The sequence below is a fragment of the Mustelus asterias genome, chromosome 2, assembly GCF_964213995.1.
Source record: "Mustelus asterias chromosome 2, sMusAst1.hap1.1, whole genome shotgun sequence".
NCBI lineage: Eukaryota > Metazoa > Chordata > Chondrichthyes > Carcharhiniformes > Triakidae > Mustelus > Mustelus asterias.
The window spans coordinates 5,214,346-5,236,583 of record NC_135802.1 but is presented as its reverse complement, the minus strand read 5'-3'; the positions used below and the strand labels follow the sequence as shown (position 1 = coordinate 5,236,583).

The window sequence follows — 22,238 nt, the reverse complement described above, 5'->3', positions numbered from 1 at the left end:
TGGAGGGTTTGGCCAACTTAGGGAGGGAGTGGGTGGGTTTTAGAGAGCAAGTGGGGAGCGAGACCTTGGGGGGGATTGCCCCCCCTCCTTGCATGTACCCGCTCCCCCAAGGATGCACAAAGGGCACCCCTGAGCATCGTAACCCCTCTTCCTCCCCGCATTTCAAATCACTTGTTAACAAGAATGGCCTGCCCACTCCCACCCGACTGCCCACTCCCACCCTATTATGGCGTACACAATGTATTATCAGGACCAGTTGGCTTGGTGACGATCTCAGTTGTGCCACAATTATTTATTTCGATATAACAGGCTGATTGCCAATCTTGACGCCTGCTCACGTCTGTTATGGGGCTGAGCTTGGAGTTCGGCAAGAGGGTGATGAGGTGGATCCCCGCCCTATTTTATGTGCACCCATCGCCCTGCTGAAAACACCTGGCAAGGGCACATAAAAATTCAGCCCCGACCCTCAGAGATGCTGACCATGAAACTATTATCGATTGTTTTACAAACCCATTTTGGGAAATCTGCCGTCCTTCCCCCATTCCGGGTGATAGGATTTTGGGGGGAGGCATGATTGTTATAAAGTGGAGGTTGATCCTCCAGTGGAGGCCCCCCCCCCCCCCCCCCCCCCCCCCCACGCACACGCGTCCCCGTCCCCCCACCTCACATTTGCCAACATTGTCCTTCATCTGACAGACCCTCGCCCACTCACTTAGACTATCTATATCCCTTTGCAGACTTTCAGGTCCTCTGCACACTTTGCTCTTCCACCCATCTTACTCTCATCTGCGAATTTTGACACTCTACACTTAGTCCCCAACTCCAAATCATCTATGTAAATCGTAAACAATTGCGGTTCCAACACTGATCCCTGAGGCACACCACTAGTCACTGATCGCCAACCAGAAAAACACCCATTTACCCCCACTCTTTGCTTTCTGTTAGTTAGCCAATCCTCTATCCATGCTAATACATTACCCGTAACACTGTGCACCTTTATCTTCTGTAGCAGTCTTTGGTGCGGCACCTTGTCAAATGCCTTCTGGAAATCCAGATACACCACATCCACAGGTTCCCCATTGTCCACTGCACATGTAATGTTCTCAAAGAATTCCACCAAATTAGTCAAACATGACCTTCCCTTCATGAACCCATGCTGCATCTTCCCAATGGGACCATTTATATCCAGATGTAGGGATGAGGAAACAAGGTTCAGATGGCTCGATTGAGGGTTACAAGTTAGCAAGGAATGAGCTGAAAAAGGGGCTTAGGAGAGCTTGGAGGGGACATGAGAAGTCCTTGGCGGGTCGGATCAAGGAAAACCCCAAGGCTTTTTACTCTTATGTGAGGAATAAAAGAATGCCAGGGTGAGGTTAGGGCCGGTCAAGGACAGTAGTGGGAACTTGTGTATGGAGTCAGTAGAGATAGGCGAGGTGATGAATGAATACTTTTCTTCAGTGTCCACCAAGGAGAGGGGCCATGTTTTTGAGGAAGAGAAGGTGTCACAGGCTAATAGGCTGGAGGAAATAGATGTTCGGAGGGAGGATGTACTGGCAGTTTTGAATAAACTGAAGGTCGATAAGTCCCCTGGGCCTGATGAAATATATCCTAGGATTCTTTGGGAGGCAAGGGATGAGATTGCAGAGCCTTTGGCTTTGATCTTTGGGTCCTCACTGTCCACGGGGATGGTGCCAGAGGACTGGAGAGTGGCGAATGTTGTTCCTCTGTTTAAGAAAGGGAGTAGAAATGACCCTGGTAATTATAGATCGGTTAGTCTTACTTCGGTGGTTGGTAAATTGATGGAAAAGGTCCTTAGGGATGGGATTTACGACCATTTAGAAAGATGCGGATTAATCCAGGATAGTCAGCATGGATTCGTGAAGGGCAAGTCGTGCCTCACAAAATTTATTGAATTTTTTGAGGAGGTAACTAAGTGTGTTGATGAAGGTAGGGCAGGTGATGTCATATACATGGATTTTAGTAAGGCGTTTGATAAGGTCCCCCATGGTCGGCTTATGATGAAAGTAAGGAGGTGTGGGATAGAGGGAAAGTGGCCGATTGGATAGGTAACTGGCTATCTGATCGAAGACAGAGGGTGGAGGTGGATGGAAAATTTTCGGACTGGGGGCAGGTTGCTAGCGGAGTGCCACAGGGATCAGTGCTTGGTCCTCTGCTCTTTGAGATTTTTATTAATGACTTAGAGGAGGGGGCTGAAGGGTGGATCAGTAAATTTGCTGATGACACCAAGATTGGTGGAGTAGTGGATGAGGTGGAGGGCTGTTGTGGGCTGCAAAGAGACATAGATAGGATGCAAAGCTGGGCTGAGAAATGGCAAATGGAGTTTAACCCTGATAAATGTGAGGTGATTCATTTTGGTAGGACTAATTTAAATGTGGATTACAGGGTCAAAGGTAGGGTTCTGAAGACTGTGGAGGAACAGAGAGATCTTGGGGTCCATATCCACAGATCTTTAAAGGTTGCCAGTCAAGTGGATAGAGCTGTGAAGAAGGCCTATAGTGTGTTAGCTTTTATTAACAGGGGGTTGGAGTTTAAGAGCCGTGGGGTTATGCTGCAACTGTACAGGACCTTGGTGAGACCACATTTGGAATATTGTGTGCAGTTCTGGTCACCTCACTATAAGAAGGATGTGGAAGCGCTGGAAAGAGTGCAGAGGAGATTTACCAGGATGCTGCCTGGTTTGGAGGGTAGGTCTTATGAGGAAAGGTTGAGGGAGCGAGGGCTGTTCTCTCTGGAGCGGAGGAGGCTGAGGGGAGACTTAATAGAGGTTTATAAAATGATGAAGGGGATAGATAGAGTGAACGTTCAAAGACCATTTCCTCGGGAGGATGGAGCTATTACAAGGGGGCATAACTATAGGGTTCATGGTGGGAGATATAGGAAGGATATCAGAGGTAGGTTCTTTACGCAGAGAGTAGTTGGGGTGTGGAATGGACTGCCTGCAGTGATAGTGGAGTCAGACACTTTAGGAACATTTAAGCGGTTATTGGATAGGCACATGGAGCACACCAGGATGATAGGGAGTGGGATAGCTTGATCTTGGTTTCAGATAAAGCTCGGCACAACATCGTGGGCCGAAGGGCCTGTTCTGTGCTGTACTGTTCTATGTCTCGCTATTTCTTCCTTGATGATAGATTCAAGCATTTTCCTTACGAGGGAAGTTAAGCTAACTGGCCTATAGTTACCTGCCTTTTGTCTACCTCCTGTTTTAAACAGTGGCGTCACATTTGATGTCTGGGGAACCACCCCAGTGTCCAGTGAATTTTGGTAAATTACCCCTCGTGCATTTGATATTTCTACCGGTTCTGGGTTGTCAAAACCATTAGATTTAAATTTAATAGGTTTTTGGTATCTAAGTGTCTGATTCAAATTCAAAGCCTGTTATCTTGGTAAAACTGCTACTTGGCCTTTCAATATAAATGTTTCAGTTTGGGCTCTCTGTGTACTTGCATTTTTAAAATCTCTAAGCACAGAAAAAGCACCACCTTTTAACGGAATCATGCAATGCTTTCCCCCTGAGCATTTTACAATTTTCCCATTCTTACAAACTTCAAATTCTAACTTCCTACCTCCCAATCTCCAATTACTCTGTCCAACTTCACAACAGGATGCAGTTATGAGGTTACTATCCGATCAGCCATGATCTTATTAAATGGTGGAGCAGGCCGAATGGCTTACTCCTGCTCCTTGTTTGGATGAGACTCCAGATCCACGTGCAAGCCACTCAGTTTAAGGGTATTTAGAGATGGGGCAACAAACGCTGGCCTTGCTGGTGACACCCACATTCCATGAAAGAATAAATTTGAAAACAGCCCACAGCTCAAAGTTGCAGTGATGCAGGAGGAATTGTATCTATAAGTCTAAGATTTATTTTAGCCAAAATGCAGAACAGCTGAGATAGCCATCTCTATTTTGACCATGTTGATAAGTTTCAGGGTCAATGTACCAACATGTATTGAGAAAGAGAATGGTTACTTGTTGTTATTCATGCTGTTCATAAATATACAGTTCATACAGCTGGGATCCTTGGACCCCTGGGGTTCTGTGAAGGGTCTCCAGGGAATCTCCAAAGCTGGCAGTCACCATGTGACCAGTAAACGCCAATTCAAATATGCAAAATTTAGAAGAATTCAAGAAGTCAAATGGGCCAATCAGAGCAAGACCTCTTGGAGAAGTCAGCCCATTACTATCCAGTGCTCCCAGATGCCTTCCTCCGATTGGTCCATTTGCTTTATTCCCCCTCGCTGTTGCTGAGCAGATTAGCCAGTGGCGAGGCTGAGCTATAGGAAAGGACATGGTGAGGTTCGGGCATTGGGAATGGAGCGGAGAGGTGAGGGCGTGAGGGCGTCTGTGAGTGTGGTCCTATGTGTGAAAGTGAGCATGTATGACAGAGAAGGGGAATTGAGCATAAAATAAAAGAACTTTGATCTTGTGTCTCACCTACAGGACATGTCTTGGTTCCCTTTTGTCCCAGTGTCCAAAGCTGGCCTCATATCGGGGCACATTGTGAGTAGGGCACCGTAGTGTTTCATCAAGGCATTCCAAGTGAGATTGCACTTATCCAGCAAAATAATTTCATTCTGTAGAAGGATCATTTAGATCTGAAACATAAACTCTGTCTCTCTCCACAGAGTGCAATTTGTGACATGTAACTGTCTAAAAAGCATTTAGACAGTTACATGGGTAAGATGGGAGTCTTTTAAGGAACAGTTGTCAGGGCTGCAGGATAGGCATGTGCCTGTAAAAAAGAAGGATAGGGCAGGTAGGATTCGAGAACCGTGGATAACCAGGGAAATTGAGGGATTGGTCAAAAAGAAAAGAGAGGCGTACGTTAGGTCCAGGCAGCTAAAAACGGATGGAGCTCTGGAGGAATACAAAGAAAGTAGGAAAGAACTCAAACGAGGAATTAGAAGGGCAAAAAAGGGTCACGAAATGTCCTTGGCAGACAGGATTAAGGAGAATCCCAAGGCATTTTATTCATACGCCAGGAACAAAAGGGTTGTCAGGGAAAAAATCGGACCTCTCAGGGACAAAAGTGGGGAATTATGCAAAGAGATCCTAAATGAATACTTTGCGTCGGTATTCACAAAAGAGAGGGATGTGTTGACTGGGAGTGTCTCGGAGGGGAGTGTTGACCCGTTAGAGAAAATCTCCATTACAAGGGAGGAAGTGTTAGGTTTTTTAGGGAATATAAAGACTGACAAATCCCCAGGGCCTGATGGAATCTATCCAAGGCTGCTCCGGGAGACGAGAGATGAAACCGCTGGGCCTCTGACGCAACTCTTTGTCTCGTCACTGGGCATAGGTGAGGTCCCAGAGGATTGGAGGATAGCTAATGTGGTCCCGTTATTTAAGAAGGGTAGGAAGGATAACCCGGGTAATTATAGGCCGGTGAGCTTGACGTCCATGGTAGGGAAGTTGTTGGAGAGGATTCTTAGAGATAGGATGTATGCGCATTTAGAAAGGAATAAACTCATTAACGATAGTCAGCATGGTTTTGTGAGAGGGAGGTCATGCCTCACTAACCTGGTGGAGTTTTTTGAAGAAGTGACTAGAATGGTTGATGAGGGAAGGGCCGTGGATGTCGTCTATATGGACTTTAGTAAAGCGTTTGACAAAGTCCCTCATGGTAGGTTGGTGCAAAAGGTTGGATCTCATGGGATAAGGGGGGAGGTGGCTAGATGGGTGAAGAACTGGCTTGGTCACAGAAGACAGAGGGTGGTAGTGGAAGGGTCTTTTTCTGGCTGGATGCCCGTGACTAGTGGTGTTCCGCAGGGCTCTGTATTGGGACCTCTGCTGTTCGTGATTTATATAAACGATCTGGAAGAAGGTGTAACTGGGGTGATCAGTAAGTTTGCGGACGACACGAAAATGGCTGGACTTGCAGATTGTGAGGAACATTTTCAGAGGCTACAGAATGATATAGATAGGCTGGAAATTTGGGCAAAGAAATGGCAGATGGAGTTCAATCCAGATAAATGCGAAGTGATGCATTTTGGTAGAACCAACGTAGGGGGGAGCTATACGATAAATGGCAGAACCATAAAGGGTGTAGATACGCAGAGGGACCTGGGTGTGCAAGTCCACAGATCCTTGAAGGTGACGTCACAGGTGGAGAAGGTAGTGAATAAGGCATATGACACGCTTGCCTTTATAGGACGGGGCATAGAGTATAAAAGTTGGGGTCTGATGTTGCAGTTGTATAGAACGTTGGTTCGGCCGCATTTGGAATACTGCGCCCAGTTCTGGTCACCACACTACCAGAAGGACGTGGAGGCTTTAGAGAGAGTGCAGAGAAGGTTTACCTGGTATGGAAGGGCTTAGTTATGAGGAGGGATTGGGTAAACTGGGGTTGTTCTCACTGGAAAGACGGAGGATGAGGGGTAACCTAATAGAGGTGTATAAAATTATGAAAGGCATAGATCGGATGAATGGTGGGAAGCTTTTTCCCAGGTCGGTGGTGACGTTCACGAGGGGTCATAGGTTCAAGGTGAAGGGGGGAGGTTTAACACGAATATCAGGAGGACGTATTTTACACAGAGGGTGGTGGGGGCCTGGAATGCGCTGCCGGGCAAGGTGATGGAGGCGGATACACTGGGAATGTTTAAGACTTATCTAGATAGCCACATGAACGGAGTGGGAATGGAGGGATACAAAAGAATGGTCTAGTTTGGCCCAGGGAGCGGCGTGGGCTTGCAGGGCCAAAGGGCCTGTTCCTGTGCTGTATTGTTCTTTGTTCTTGTTCTTTATGGGAATAGAGGGATATGGGCCAAATGCAGGCAATTGGGACTACAAGGGTTTATTTTAAAAAAGGGCGTCTTGGAGAAGTTGGGCCGAAGGACCTTTTTTCATGCTGTAAACCTCTGACTCTATGCTGCCACACCTGAGCTTATCCAGCATTTTCTGTTTTTCTTAGCTCAGTATCCACTCACTCTCTATATTAGTGCCCTAATGGGATTCGATGTGTTTGGTACTCAATCTACAGTGACTCCTAGATTCTTTTTCATTTGGCTTTTAACTATCTCCACAGCGTGAGAATATACTGATGAGGCATGTTCCTCCCAACGTGTTCAAACCTCCATTTTGCCCGAACATATTTTCTGCTACTACATTGTGTAACTTCCCTGTCGCTCGCTGCCTCCTTCCTCCACAACTCTTCCTAGTTTAATGTCAGCCATTGCTGGCACAGGTACAGTGGCTTGAATGGCTTCATTCTGTACTGTATTAATTTGTGGTTCTATATGGGGCTGGCACAGTGGTTAGCACTGCTGCCTCACAGCGCCGGGTTCGATTCCCAGCTTGGATCACTGTCTGTGTGGGGTCTGCATGTTCTCCCCATGTCTGTGTGGGTTTCCTCCGGGGTGCTCCGGTTTCCTCCCACAGTCTGAAAGACGTGCTGGTTAGGTGCATTGGCCGTGCTAAATTCTCCCTCGGTGTACCCGAACAGGTGCCGGAGTGTGGCAACTAGGGCATTTTCATAGTAACTTAATTGCGGTGTTAATGTAAGCCTACTTGTGACTAATAAATACATAAACTTTAAACTTTAAGGCTAGCGATATCTCAGCAGGTTCAATTTGCCAAATGGTTTAACTCTGCAAGAATGACCTGTCAGCTGAGTTGTACTTATTTACTGAAGATTAGAAATAGTTGTTCAGGTTTCATTGTGTACCCATTGTTCTACTGAATATCTTAATTAATGTTAAGTGCTGAATTTAACATGGTTGTCTCTGGCTGTGTTGATATAATTCACTCCGAGTTAGGTGAATTCACTTAAAACATATCTTGCAGCATGATAAATGCTGATTGCTGATTAATGATTAAAGCTAATCAGACCGCAAGGAACTACAAAAGGTCGTGAATGTAGCCCAATCCATCACGCAAACCAGCCTCCTATCCATTGACTCCTATCCACTTCCTGCTGCCTTGGCAAAGCAGCCAGCATAACTAAGGACCCCACGCACTCTGGACATTCTCTCTTCCTCCTTCCGTCAGGAGAAAGATACAAAAGTCTGAGGTCACGTACCAACCAACTCAAGAACAGCTTCTTCCCTGCTGCTGTCAGACTTTTGAATGGACCTACCTTGCATTAAGTTGATCTTTCTCTACACCCTAGGAATGATTGTAACACTACATTCTGCACACACTCATTTCCTTCTCTATGTACGGTATGCTTTGTCTGTATAGCTCACAAGAAACAATACTTTTCACTATGTTAATACATGTGACAATAATAAATCAAATTCTATCTAACCACAACACTGGATTCATGATTTTAGCTAAGATAATACTCTCTGGGCTGAGTATTTCACACCGTGGTCTCAGTGTAATGCCGGGAGACCTGAAACATGGGAATTAATAAAAAGTAAATGGAATTGCGCTCCCAAAAGACTGTTCGTTGTGCAAATACCTCGACAACTTTGTGTGCTGTGTGTTCTTGTTTGAAGGTGATTCGATACCAGCTAAAGCTTTTGTCTGATTGGTGCTCGGCCATCTGTAAAATCGCAGCATTCAAATCTTTCATTACATTGTACCACTACTTTAGCCAAGTGGGGTTTAGAAACCTGCTCTGTCAGGAGTGAAGCTTCATGGGTATGAAGTAACTGGTGCCATAAATCTGTTTTCTAAACGTATACAGTCTCCTGGTCTCCATTCCGTACTGAAATGTTTGTCTATATATCGGCAAATGCTGACTGTGGTGTCTATCAGCAGACTGTCTTACAATGTGCTCACTGACCAGGCAGGTGATGTGGGATGGGGTGGTAGGTGAGGATTCGGAGAAATGAAAGCTTTACTCTATACACTGTGTGCTGATTGCTGTATAAAGGTAGGACCTTGCCCCATCTTTCAGTTAGATGACGGCTACCTCAACAGCTTTCTTTGGTGGTAAGGTGTGATAAGTTCTAGATGTCCACTTGTGTGTGAATTGCTTCCTGAGTTTTTTGAGAAAGTGACCAAGGAGGTGGATGGGGGCAAGGCAGTGGACGTGGTATATATGGATTTTAGTAAGGCGTTTGATAAGGTTCACCATGGTAGGCTTCTGCAGAAAATGCACATGTATGGGATTGGGGGTGATCTAGGAAATTGGATCAGGAATTGGCTAGCGGATAGGAAACAGAGGGTGGTGGTTGATAGTAAATATTCATCATGGAGTGCGGTTACAAGTGGTGTACCTCAGGGATCTGTTTTGGGGCCACTGCTGTTTGTAATATTTATTAATGATCTGGATGAGGGTATAGTTGGGTGGATTAGCAAATTTGCTGATGACACCAAAGTCGGTGGTGTGGTAGACAGTGAGGAAGGGTGTCGTAGTTTGCAGGAAGACTTAGACAGGTTGCAAAGTTGGGCCGAGAGGTGGCGGATGGAGTTTAATGCGGAGAAGTGTGAGGTAATTCACTTTGGTAGGAATAACAGATGTGTTGAGTATAGGGCTAACGGGAGGACTTTGAATAGTGTGGAGGAGCAGAGGGATCTAGGTGTATGTGTGCATAGATCCCTGAAAGTTGGGAATCAAGTAGATAAGGTTGTTAAGAAGGCATATGGTGTCTTGGCGTTTATTGGTAGGGGGATTGAATTTAGGAGTCGTAGCGTTATGTTGCAACTGTACACAACTCTGGTGCGGCCGCACTTGGAGTACTGTGTGCAGTTCTGGTCCCCACATTACAGGAAGGATGTGGAGGCTTTGGAGAGGGTGCAGAGGAGGTTTACCAGGATGTTGCCTGGTATGGAGGGGAGATCCTATGAGGAGAGGCTGAGGGATTTGGGATTGTTTTCGCTGGAAAGGCGGCGGCTAAGAGGGGATCTTATTGAAACATATAGGATGATTAGAGGTTTAGATAGGGTGGATAGTGATAGCCTTTTTCCTCTGATGGAGAAATCCAGCACGAGGGGGCATGGCTTTAAATTGAGGGGGGGTAGTTATAGAACCGATGTCAGGGGTAGGTTCTTTACCCAGAGGGTGGTGAGGGATTGGAATGCCCTGCCAGCATCAGTAGTAAATGCGCCTAGTTTGGGGGCGTTTAAGAGATCCGTAGATAGGTTCATGGACGAAAAGAAATTGGTTTAGGTTGGAGGGTCACAGTTTTTTTTTTAACTGGTCGGTGCAACATCGTGGGCCGAAGGGCCTGTTCTGCGCTGTAATGTTCTATGTTCTATGTTCTATGTTCTATGATATTATCCCTGAACAGTTAGCTCTAACCCAAAGGGTTTACCACTTGTTCTGGAGCCCTCCCTGGAGGAAATAGTTTCTCTTTATCTAGCCTATGGGATTCTTTAAACATTACAATAGAGCACCCCATCAACTTTGGAATTGCAGGGAAATCAAGCCCAGTCAATGCAATGTATCCTCATAACTTGATCCTTTTAATTGCTGTATCATTCTGATGAATGTGTGTCACACTCCCTCCAAGTATATCCTTCTTTAGGGAGGGATACCCTGAACTAAATGCAGTTACTCCAAACAGATTCTCATCCGAGTTCTGTACAGCTGTGACATCTCCTTTTTATTCCACGAGTAAAATGACCTGTTGTTTTATGCTAATACTTGCCTCAGGATATGGGGAAACACTGTATAATGGAGTGGGTTTGTAAACACAGGAAACATATTGCTCTGAGCAAACTAAGATGAAGATGCGACATTACGAATCTCACTTTTTTTAGTCATTTATAGGTGAACTTTTCACTTGCCAAGTAATTCTGTACTTGGATCTTTTTTGTAAATTGTAAATAGATCAAAAGATTGAACATATCTTTGTACCATAAACATCCTTAATCATCTGATCAATAATCTAATCAAGAAAATTTGGCAGAGGTTGTCAGATATAAAATTGCTTTGCAGGATGAAGTTCAGTGACAACTTCCATTTCTATAATTGTAATAGAGTCCCAAGGTGCTTTTTCATAAGGCATTCACATTATCTGTAAAAGTTTGACATCAAAACTCTTACAAATATTACAAAAGGTGATGAGCCAGGTCAGAGTTGGGTTTTATGGAGGGAGAGAGGTTTAGGAAGGAAATTCCAGTGTGTGGATGTTATGCAGCGGAATGCGCATCTGCCAGTCATTGCTCCCTTGGGTTTCAGCCTGCTGTTTATTCATAATTCCCTTTATTTTTACTCTCAAGATGTGGGCGGTACAGGCACAGTAGGAACACAGGAACAGGAGTAGACCATTCAACCCATCGAGCCTGCTCCGCCATTCACTTAGTTCCAGGCTGTTCATCTACCCCGATGCCACTTTCACAACGCTCGCTCCATGTTCCACGATATCATTAGTATCCAGAAATCTATTGATTTCTGTCTTGTACAAACTCAATGACTGAGCTTCCACAGCCCTCTGGGGTAGAGAATTCCAAACATTCACCATCTCAGTCTAAAATGTTCTCCCTCGTATTCTGAGATTTTGTCTCTGGTTTTAGACTCACCATGATGTGGAGATGTCGGTGTTGGACTGGGGTAAACACAGTAAGAAGTCTCACAACACCAGGTTAAAATCCCAACAGGTTTATTTGATGGCACAAGCCACAAGCTTTCGGAGCGCCGTCCCTTCATCAGGTGAGTGGGAGTTCTGTTCACAAACAGGGCAAATATAGACACAAACTCAATTTACAAAATAATGTTTGGAATGCGATTCTTTACAGGTAATCAAGTCTTAAAGGTACAGACAATGTAAGTGGAGAGAGGGTTAAGCACAGGTTAAAGAGATGCGTATTGTCTCCAGCCAGGACAGTTAGTGAGATTTTGCAAGCCCAGGCAAGTCGTGGGAGTTACAGATAGTGTGACATGAACCCAAGATCCCGGTTGAGGCCGTCCTCGTGTGTGGAACTTCTCTGCTCAGCAATTCTGCGTTGTCGTGTGTCGTGAAAGCCGCCTTGGAGAACGCTTACCCGAAGATCAGAGGCCGAATGCCCATGACTGCTGAAGTGCTCCCCAACAGAAAGAGAACACCCCTACCTGGTGATTGTCGAGCGGTGTTCATTCATCCGTTGTCGTAGCGTCTGCATGGTCTCCCCAATGTACCATGCCTCAGGACATCCTTTCCTGCAGCGTATCAGGTAGACAATGTTGGCTGAGTTGCATATAGGTACAAGAGTATGTACCGCGTACCTGGTGGATGGTGTTCTCACGTGAGATGATGGCATCCGTGTCGATGATCCGGCACATTTTGCAGATGTTGCTGTGGCAGGGTTGTGTGATGTCATGGTCACTGTTCTCCTGAAGGCTGACTAGTTTGCTGCATCTGACGAAGGAGCAGCGCTCCGAAAGCTAATGGCATTTGCTACCAAATAAACCTGTTGGACTTTAACCTGGTGTTGTTAAAACTCTTACCTAGTTTGCTGCAGACAATGGTCTGTTTGAGGTTGGTTGATGGCAAGAAGTGAGGGTGCGGGGATGGCCTTGGCGAGATGTTTGTCTTCATCGATGACATGTTGAAGGCTCCGGAGAAGATGTCGTAGCTTCTCCGCTCCAAGGAAGTACTGGATGACGATGGGTACTCTGTCCGCCATGTCCCGTGTTTGTCTTCTGAGGAGGTCGGTGCGGTTTTTCGTTGTGGCGTGTCGGAACTGTCGAGTCGAGCGCCACATCCTGTTCTTATGAGGACATCTTTCAGCGTCTGGAGATGTCTGTTACGATCCTCCTCATCTGAGCAGATCCTGCGTTATATGGAGGGCTTGCCCATAGGGGATGGCTTCTTTAACGTCTTGCCTGGGCTTGCAAAATCTCACACTGTCCTGGCTGGAGACAATACACACCTCTTTAACCTGTGCTTAATCTTCTCTCCACTCTCATTGTCTGTACCTTTAAGACTTGATTACCTGTAAAGACTCGCATTCCAACTATTTTCTTGTAAATTGAGTTTGTGTCTATATTTGCCCTGTTTGTGAACAGAACTCCCACTCACCTGATGAAGGGGCAGCGCTCCGAAAGCTTGTGGCTTGTGCTACCAAATAAACCTGTTGGACTTTAACCTGGTGTTGAGACTTTTTAGGCTCGCCAGCCAGGGGGAACATCTTATCTACACCTACTCTGTCATGCCTTGTAAGAATTTTATACGGTGTAATGAGGTCATCCCTCATTCTTCAAACCTCTAGGGAAGACAGAGTCAGTCTCTCCAAATCTCTTTTTTACACAGAATAAAACACAGGGTTGTGAGGCCTTGGATCAACATTTAATAGGTCATATAGAGGGTTGAAGGAAAGGAGATTAGAATTATATGGGAACAGAATGGGTACGTGGCATCCAGACTGCTGCTCGTGTGAAAGAAAAAAACAGGCTAGTTGGCCCGTTTCCATCATGTAAATTTTATTAATTGTGTGCCTTTACTTTAGTACTTCATGTACTTAATTCCTTAATAAGAAGTCTTACAACACCAGGTTAAAGCAGACTAAATTCCTTAACACAGGCTGTCAAAAATGAAACTGACAATTTGGGAAAGGAAATTCAGTACACTTGGTCATTTGTGGACTGGGAGTAGACAAACGTGACCATGAGAGATGGTGGATTGTCATAAAAACACGACTGATAAACTCTTTGCCAGTCAGGTCAAAAGACTTCAGCCCCACACTACGTTATTGACTCAATGTTTACAGCCCAATAATGATGCACAATGAAAGCTGCAAGTCGGCTGTGCTGGGATTGGGAAAATACACAAAGATGTGACGATAGGCAGGCAGTGGCTGGCACTTGAAATTCAACACGTTCTGCAGCAGACTGACATTCCTCAAAGCGCAAACACTCTCAACAGAAGTTAACTATTGCATTAGATCAAAGGAAGTGGTTTATATGCCAGAAAAAGTGGTAAACCTGAGGATTGGGAGCAATTCGGAATCCAGCAAAGGAGGACCAAGGAACTGATTAAGAAAGGAAAAGAGAAAATGGTTGCAAACTAGTGTGAAACATAAAGGCAGACTGTAAAAGTTTCTTTAGGTATGTGAAAAGGAAAAGATTAGCCAGAACAAATGTGGGCCCATTACAGGTGAAGACGAGAGAATTTATAGTGGAAAGCAGGGAAACTAAACAGATACTTTGCATTTCTCTTCATGGAAGAAGGTACAAAAATTCTCCCAGAAATACTAGGTGACCAAGGAGCTAAAAGAAATTAATTCTAATAAAAAGGTAGTACTTGAAAAGTTAACTGGATTTTATTTATTTATAGGACACGGGCGTTACTGTCTGGCCAGCATTTATTGCAGAAACTGTGGATGTGTGGCTTTTGCTACCAAATAAACCTGTTGGACTTTAACCTGGTGTTGTTAAACTTCTTACAGCATTTATTGCCCATCCCTAGTTGCCTTTGAGAAGGCAGTAGTGAGCTGCCTTCATGAGTGATTGATACAACTGATGCTGAGTGGCTTGCTCGGCCATTTCAGAGGGCAGTTGAGAGTTAACCATATTGCTGAGGCTCTGGAGTCACATGTAGGCCAGACTGGGTAAGGACGGCAGATTTTCTTCCCTAAAGGACTTTAGTGAAACATTTGGGTTTTTCTGACAATCAACAATGGTTTCATAGTGTTAATTCCAGATATTTTATTGAATTCAAGTTCCACCATCTACCGTGGCGGGATTCGAACCCGGGTCCCCAGGACATTAGCTGAGTTTCTGGATTAATAGTCTAGCAATAATACCACTATGCCATGCCTCCCCTGCTGCTGCTCTGTCCTGAATCCTCTGCATTGAACCTTTCATCTGTATTCCTTCATTTTGGGTCCCTAAATCAGGAGAAACTGTTTCTGTGTACGCTGTCCCATCCCTGCTTAATTTTGAACATCTCAATGTAAATCAGGATATAATCCTCTCGGCTTGATCAAAGAGCTCCAGTTTATCGTCTCCTGGCGTTCCATTTTGGGTTCAGCGTAGATTTGCCTGGAGTTCAGACTATTACAGTTAGGACATTCGTTGATCTTTCAGGAAGCTTGGAGCAGAAATGTATTGCCCTAAATTGCACCACAAGTGCTAACTACTGCTGCCTCACAGCGCCAGGGACCCGGGTTCGATTCCGGCCTTTGTTGACTATCTGTATGGACTTTGCACATTCTTCCCGTGTCTGCGTGGGTTTCCTTTGGGTGTTCCAGTTTCCTCCCACAGTTCAAAGATGTGCAGATTAGATGGATAGGCCATGCTGAATTACCCCATGGTAGATGTGTGGGGTTATGGGAATTGGGGTCTTGTTGGGTAAGATGCTCTTCTGGAGACTTGATGGGCTGAATGGCCTCCTTCTGCACTGTAGGAATTCTGTAGTTTTATGGTGGCTGAATGGGCTAAATGTTGAGTAGAGAACGGACTGCTGCTCTTCTATTTAAACATTGAACCTTTTCCATCCACCTGATAAGACAGATCCCATATTGACAGCACCTCCCTATGCGATGCTTCCTCATTCCTGCCCTGCAATATCAGCGTGGGTGGGAACCGAACTCTCAGCCTTCTGACTCAGCCGAGAGTACTGCCATTGAGCCAAGGAGATGCTATTCGACACTATAAATTGACTCCCTAAATGGATTTCATTATAATCTGAGTTTCCTGTTTGAAATGTTTGTTTTAAAGTCTTGTTTAACACAATGGACTGCTTATGCTGAAACTTTCCCAATGTAGTATGGCATGCTTCAACATCAATTTGGACAGAAATGTTTAACAATAAGCACAGCTGTTTGTGTAGAGAGGCCTTCACAGTGTAATTTATCTAAAGTTACTTAACTGCATCCAGATGCTGAGGCACAAGACTGTGGAATGACCTTTGAACCAGATGGAAATTGTGTAGGAATGCTGTAATAACTGGGTGGAACAAAGGGTGTGAATGCTTTTGTGTAAATCGTTTTCATGGAGGTGATCCTGCAAGTAGTGTAAAAGTGGGATTATTAAACTGCCTTTTAAAAGCAAATTATATTCAGTTTTATTTCCATTCGCTCCCCCACCCCAATCCTTTCAAATTGAGAGCAAGACTCGATGGTTCCTGCAGAAATCTAAGATATATTTGTGTTTCTTGTTCAGGCAGGCAGCTAGGCTCCTGCTCCGATTTTCTATGTTTGTAATACTGCAGATGAATCTCCTTGATGTTCTGCTCAGGATTTATTTGCGATAGGAAAGCATTTTGTTGCAGAACTTCAGTGGAGGGAATAAGCAAAATAAAAATTGAGGGGAGGCTAGGTGCTTTGTGGGTTAAAGATAACATTTACTTAGTTGGTGCTCAATGCTGTGTTCGAGGGTGCTGTCAGTTTACTATTTCTATCTGACTTCAGCTTACCTTTAGCTCCACCTACCTTCCCAGACTTTAAAAAAAAATCTCAGCACGATGAGAGTTCAGAATCTACATTCAAACTTAAAGATTTTACCTGTAATCGGATTGTATTGTTTCTCAGAGACAATCAATTCCCTTGGTACTGAGAGAGAGCTGAATTATCAATTTAAACATGTCCCTGTACTTCAAAAAAATCTCTCCACTGCTCCCAAGTCTGGCCCCTTCAGCATACCCACTTTCCAATACCCCTCTACTTCTCTCTCTTTAAGACACAACTTAAAACTCTGACCAAACTTTAGGCCGCCTAATGTCCTGTGTGTCTCGGTGTTATTGATTTTAATCATACTCCTGTGAAGAGCTGCAGGTGGTTTACTCCATTTAAGTGCTATATAAATGCAGACCGCTGAGCATAACTTCTTTCTCTGCAGTTATGTTCAATGAGAGGTCTCAATGCCAGGTTGAAGTCCAACAGGTTTGGAATCATGAGTTTTCGGAGTGCTGCCCCTTCATCACTCCACGCACTGGATGAAGGAGCAGCACTCTGAAAGCTCGTGATTCCAAATAAACCTGTTGGACTTTAACCTGGTGTTGTGAGACTTCTTACTGTGCCCACCCCAGTCCAACGCCGGCATCTCCACATCACAGTTATGTTCAAGGCAGAGATGGGTGGATTTTCATTTTTTTTTCTCTCTTGCGATATCAAGGGGCTATGGTCAGCAGGCAGGAAAGTGGAGTTGAGATTGAAGTGTGCTCAAGACACCGTTTCCCTGCCAGTCTTATTTCTCATTTTCTTAAACGTGCGAACTCTAACATCTATTTTTCATCATTTTGTTTTCAAAATGACCAATCTGTATTTAAATCAGTGGAAGCTATTTGCCTGGTCTTTGAGCCATCGAATTTGCCCGTGATCTCGGACTGCTGTTGCTTCTGTTTAAATGTCATTTCTCGTGTGGTGCTATTCTCACAGCTTTTAAAGCTGGTTTACTGGGGAGGATGTGACTGGTAAGCCGTAACCTTATCCTCGTGATTAAAAAAAAATAGGTGCTGCTGAAAGATTTAAGTTAGCAAGCCCTACACCAGCTGTTAGTGCTTTTCAGCTGCTTCTGAGCAGTCAGGAAATTGAAATTTTTGTCCTTATCTTACCTTGGGATGTGAGTGATACTGGATAGACATTTATTACATTAAGGGTATTAAAGGTTAATCATGTCATATGAAATCGGAGTCGAGTCTGGTCTTGGCTGGATCAGGCAAGGGTGGTGTGGTACCTAAACCAGCTGGAATTTGAAAACACGGCAGATTTTTGACTTGGTGCTGGTCAAGTTATCACAAGTCAGTTTCACAATTTGCCGTCACAGGCTTTGAGTTCTCTACATTTGCCCCCAGGTGTGGGATAGAAATCAGCCGACCTAATTTTGGATCTTAATTTATTATTTTGTGGTATGTGTGTATTGCTGGCAATGTGTTGCCTCTCCCTGAACGCCCTTATACTGAGTGGCTTGCTGGGCCATTTAAATTGGACAGTTAAGAGTCAACGTTGGTACAGTGGTTAACACTGCTGCCTAACAATGAGAGAGACCCTGTGTTCGATTCCAGTCTTAGGTGCTTGTGGAGTTTGCAAGTTCTCCTGCATAGGGTTTCCCCCGGGTGCTCTGGTTTCCTCCCACAGTCCAAAGATGTGCGGGTTAGGTTGATTGGCCATGCTAGATTGCCACTTAGTGTCCAAAGATGTGTAGGTTAGGGGGATTAGCGGGGTAAATATATGGGGTTACGGGCCCCAATTGCTGAAATATAAAGGGTTGGAGGTTCTGCTGAAGCTGTACCGAGCTGGGGCTGTGCACCTTCTGGATTAACTGCACTCAGTTCTGAGCAGCTTCAGGAAGAATACATTGGCCTTGAAGATACAGAATGATGCCAAGTTTAAAAGTGTTTAATTCTGAGGGTAGATGGCATGTCCTAGGGTTATATTTATTGAGTACAGGAGTTCAAGGAATGTTCAAATTGAAGTTAAGTTGGGTGGTTAAAAGATTTGATAGAATGGATTGGGAGAGACTTAAAGCGAGGCCTTTCTCTCAGCCTCGTTATGATTTACTATAAGTCCTGCTGACAGGGCTGCTGTAAATGTTTTTGATCCAGCTTCCACACCAGCTATCATTGTTTCTAACTGGTGATATGAATCTTCTGTACCTTCCAAACCCACAAACCCCACCCTAGAAGGACACAACCACCTGCAAGTTCCCCTCCAAGCCACTCACCATCCTGACTTGGGAAAAAAAAATTGCCGTTCCTTCGCTGTCACGGAGTCAAATTCATAGAATCCCTACAGATTCCTGAAACACTCTCCTAACAGCACTTTGGGTGTACCTACACCACCTGAACTGCAGGGGTTTAAGAAGGAAGCTCACCACCCCCTTCTCAAGGAGATGGGCAATAAACGCTGGCCGAACCAGCGATGCCCACATCCCGAAAATAAATTTTTTAAAATGGTGTCGATGTGAATGACCTTCCAGCTGATGTTCTGAATTTCACTTGTCAATTACGTTGTGGTTATTCATGAAGACCCGACTCGGCCTTTCCCCTCAGCTGAAGTATGGTGATCCGCTGGTTAAATCACCACCAGTCAGCTCTACCCCTGAAAGGGGTCATCAGGGAACATGGCAACTTCACCTTAAACTTTGCAGATTTCATTGATCATCATTATGTCTGGAGAGGCTCGACAGCCACCACCTCAACCATAACACAAAATGTAGATATAAAACTAGAGAATAAAGACATGAGAATCCTTTGGTCAGACTATTCTACTGCTCGGAGTAAGCTAATCTTCAGCCCAGCTCTCAGTTTGATTTACAAAGGTACAGCAGTATATAGGTTGTTACTGGATCAAATTCAAATTCTAATGATCCAGAGAAAGTGAGTTTAAATCCCTCTGACACTTAGGAAATTTGATTTTGGTTTAATAGCAGATATCAGTAAAAATGAAAATAAAGCTGATGGATTGTTGTAACAATCCAATCTGTTCACTAATATTCTTCAGGGAAGGAACTTGTCTTATTTACCTGGTCTGGCCTATATTTGACTCCAGATCCAGACCAACTCAACTGTCCTTTGACATAGCCAAGCAAGCTGTACTGATGTATCAATCCATTACAAAGAATAACCAGATTCCTCCGCTGCTTAGAAGTGGCCCCCCTCAACCTTCTCAGAGCAACGAAGGAGGGACAATAAATGCCGACTTTGCCAGTGATGCCTGCAACCTGAAAATTATTTTTTCAAGGATTTAAACTGAGCGCCAATTGTGCGATTGTGGGACCTGATTCCTGATTATCCTTTTGTTTGTTCTAGTTGTCACAAGCACCAGGAGTCCTTGTTGAGCTCAGCGAGTGGATACAACAACTACAGAGGAATTCTCAACTGGTGTGTGGTCATGTTGGTGAGTCCAAATGGGCCTGCTCACAAATCTGTATTTTAATATGTCCAATTACAGAGGAGGAAAAACTAGCATTGGCACAAGGCCACTTTGAAGCTGGATTTGTCAGTTTAGATCTTCAACTTTTAGAATAGTGTCCCGTGTGAAAGGAACGTGACGCTTCTTTTGAAGTTTCTAAAGCATTCGCCATCAGCATTGTTATTGTCCCATTTTCCTGGTGTAACAAGTTGTGAAGCGTTTGCACTGCGCCAATAGTGCAGCAACAATTCTGACCTTGTCACTGTGGGATTTATAATGTGAAGGCACCTTGGTTACCCTGAGAGATTCTCAACTGAGGCATCAGTGTCCCAACTTCTTTGCAGCTGATTTTATGTAAATTGTGTATCTCATAAAATTGAAGTATTTGGATATTCACTTGTACTGCCCTAACCCCCAGGGCTATGGGTGAAATGCGGAAAAATGAAATTAGTGCAGCCAGATCGTGGACACGCTGGGCCGAATGGCCTCCTGCTGTGCTGTAAATATCAATGAGTTGTCAGTGCCCCACAAGGCTGTGTCCTCAGCCCCTTACACACTTATACACCTATGACTGTGCGGCCAAATTCCCCTCCAACTTGATTTTCAAGTTTGCTGATGACGCCACCGTAGTGGGTCAGACCTCAAACAATGACGAGACAGAGTACAGGAAAGAGATAGAGAATCTGGTGAACTGGTGCGGCCACAATAATCTCTCCCACAATGTCAACAAAACGAAGGAGATAGTCATCGACTTCAGGAAGTGTAGTGGAGGGCATGCCCCTGTCTACATCAATGGGGATGAAGTAGAAATGGTCGAGAGCTTCAGATCACCAACATCCTGTCCTGGTCCCCCCACGATGATGCTGTAGTTAAGAAAGCCCACCAATGCCTCTACTTTCTCAGGAGGAGAAATTTGGCATGTCAGCTACGACTCTCTCCAACGTTTACAGATGCAGCATAGAAAGCATTCTTTCCGGTTGTATCACAGCTTGGTATGGGTTCCTGCTCTGTCCAAGACTGCAAGAAACTACAAGAGTCATGAGCGAAGCCCATCATGCAAACCAGCCTCCCGTCCATTGACTCTGTCTACACTTCCCTCTGTCTCGGAAAAGCACCAGCATAATCAAGGACTCCACGCAGCCTGGACATACAGTCTTCCACCTTCTTCCGTCGGGAAAAAGATACAAAAGTCTGAGACCATGTTAAACCGACTAGAGAACAGCTTCTTCCCTGCTGCCATCAGACTTTTGAATGGACCTAACTTGTATTAAGTTGATCTTTCTCAGACCCTAGCTATAGACATAGACATAGACATAGAACAGTACAGCACAGAACAGGCCCTTCGGCCCATGATGTTGTGCTGAGCTTTGTCTGAAACCCAGATCAAGCTATTTCCTCCCTATCATCCCGAAGTACTCCATGTGCCTATCCAATAGCTTCTTAAATATTCCTAAAGTTTCTGACTCCACTATCCCTGCAGGCAGTCCATTCCACACCCCAACCACTACCTCGGACATCCTTCCTATATCTCCCACCATGAACCCTATAGTTATGCCCCCTAGTTACCGCTCCATTCACCCGAGGAAATAGTCTTTGAACGTTCACTCTATCTATCCCCCTCATCATCTTATAAACCTCTATCAAGTCTCTTCTCAACCTCCTCCGCTCCAAAGAGAAAAGCCCAAGTTCCCTCAACCTTTCCTCATAAGACCTACCGTCCAAACCAGGCAGCATCCTGGTAAATCTCCTTTGCACCCTTTCCAGTGTCTCCACATCCTCCTTGTAGTGAGGTGACCAGAACTGCACACAATATTCCAAATGTGGTCTCACCAAGGTCCTGTACAGTTGCAGCATAACCCCACGGCTCTTAAACTCCAACCCCCTGTTAATGAATGCCAACACACTGTAGGCCTTCTTCACGGCTCTATCCACTTGAGTGGCAACCTTCAGAGATCTATGGATATGAACCCCAAGATCTCTCTGTTCCTCCACATTCTTCAGAACCCTACCTTTGACCCTGTAATCCACATTTAAATTTGTCCTACCAAAATGAATCACCTCGCATTTGTCAGGGTTAAACTCCATTTGCCATTTTTCAGCCCAGCTCTGCATCCTATCTATATCTCTTTGCAGCCTACAACAGCCTTCCACCTCATCCACTACTCCACCAATCTTGGTGTCATCAGCAAATTTACTGATCCACCCTTCAGCCCCCTCCTCCAAGTCATTTATAAAAATTACAAATAGCAGAGGACCAAGCACTGATCCCTGTGGCACTCCGCTGGTAACCGGTTTCCAGTCCGAAAATTTTCCATCCACCACCACCCTCTGTCTTCTGTTAGATAGCCAGTTACCTATCCAATCGGCCAAACTTCCCTCTATCCCACACATCCTTACTTTCTTCATAAGCCGACCGTGGGGGACTTTATCAAACGCCTTACTAAAATCCATGTATATGACATCAACTGCACTACCTTCATCTACACACTCCTCAAAAAATTCTATCAAATTTGTGAGGCAAGACTTGCTCTTCACAAATCCGTGCTGACTAA

At 44.8% G+C, this 22,238-nt stretch overlaps 1 protein-coding gene across 1 annotated transcript in view; it reads left to right on the top strand.

Annotated features, from left to right (window-relative positions):
- The window catches only part of dgat1a (diacylglycerol O-acyltransferase 1a), a 121,241-nt gene that overhangs the window by 2,028 nt on the left and 96,975 nt on the right, over nt 1–22,238 (top strand). The window contains exon 2 of the mRNA XM_078230483.1: nt 19,584–19,671. Coding sequence (XP_078086609.1) covers nt 19,584–19,671 — 88 coding nt within the window. The remainder of the gene's footprint in view (nt 1–19,583; nt 19,672–22,238) is intronic.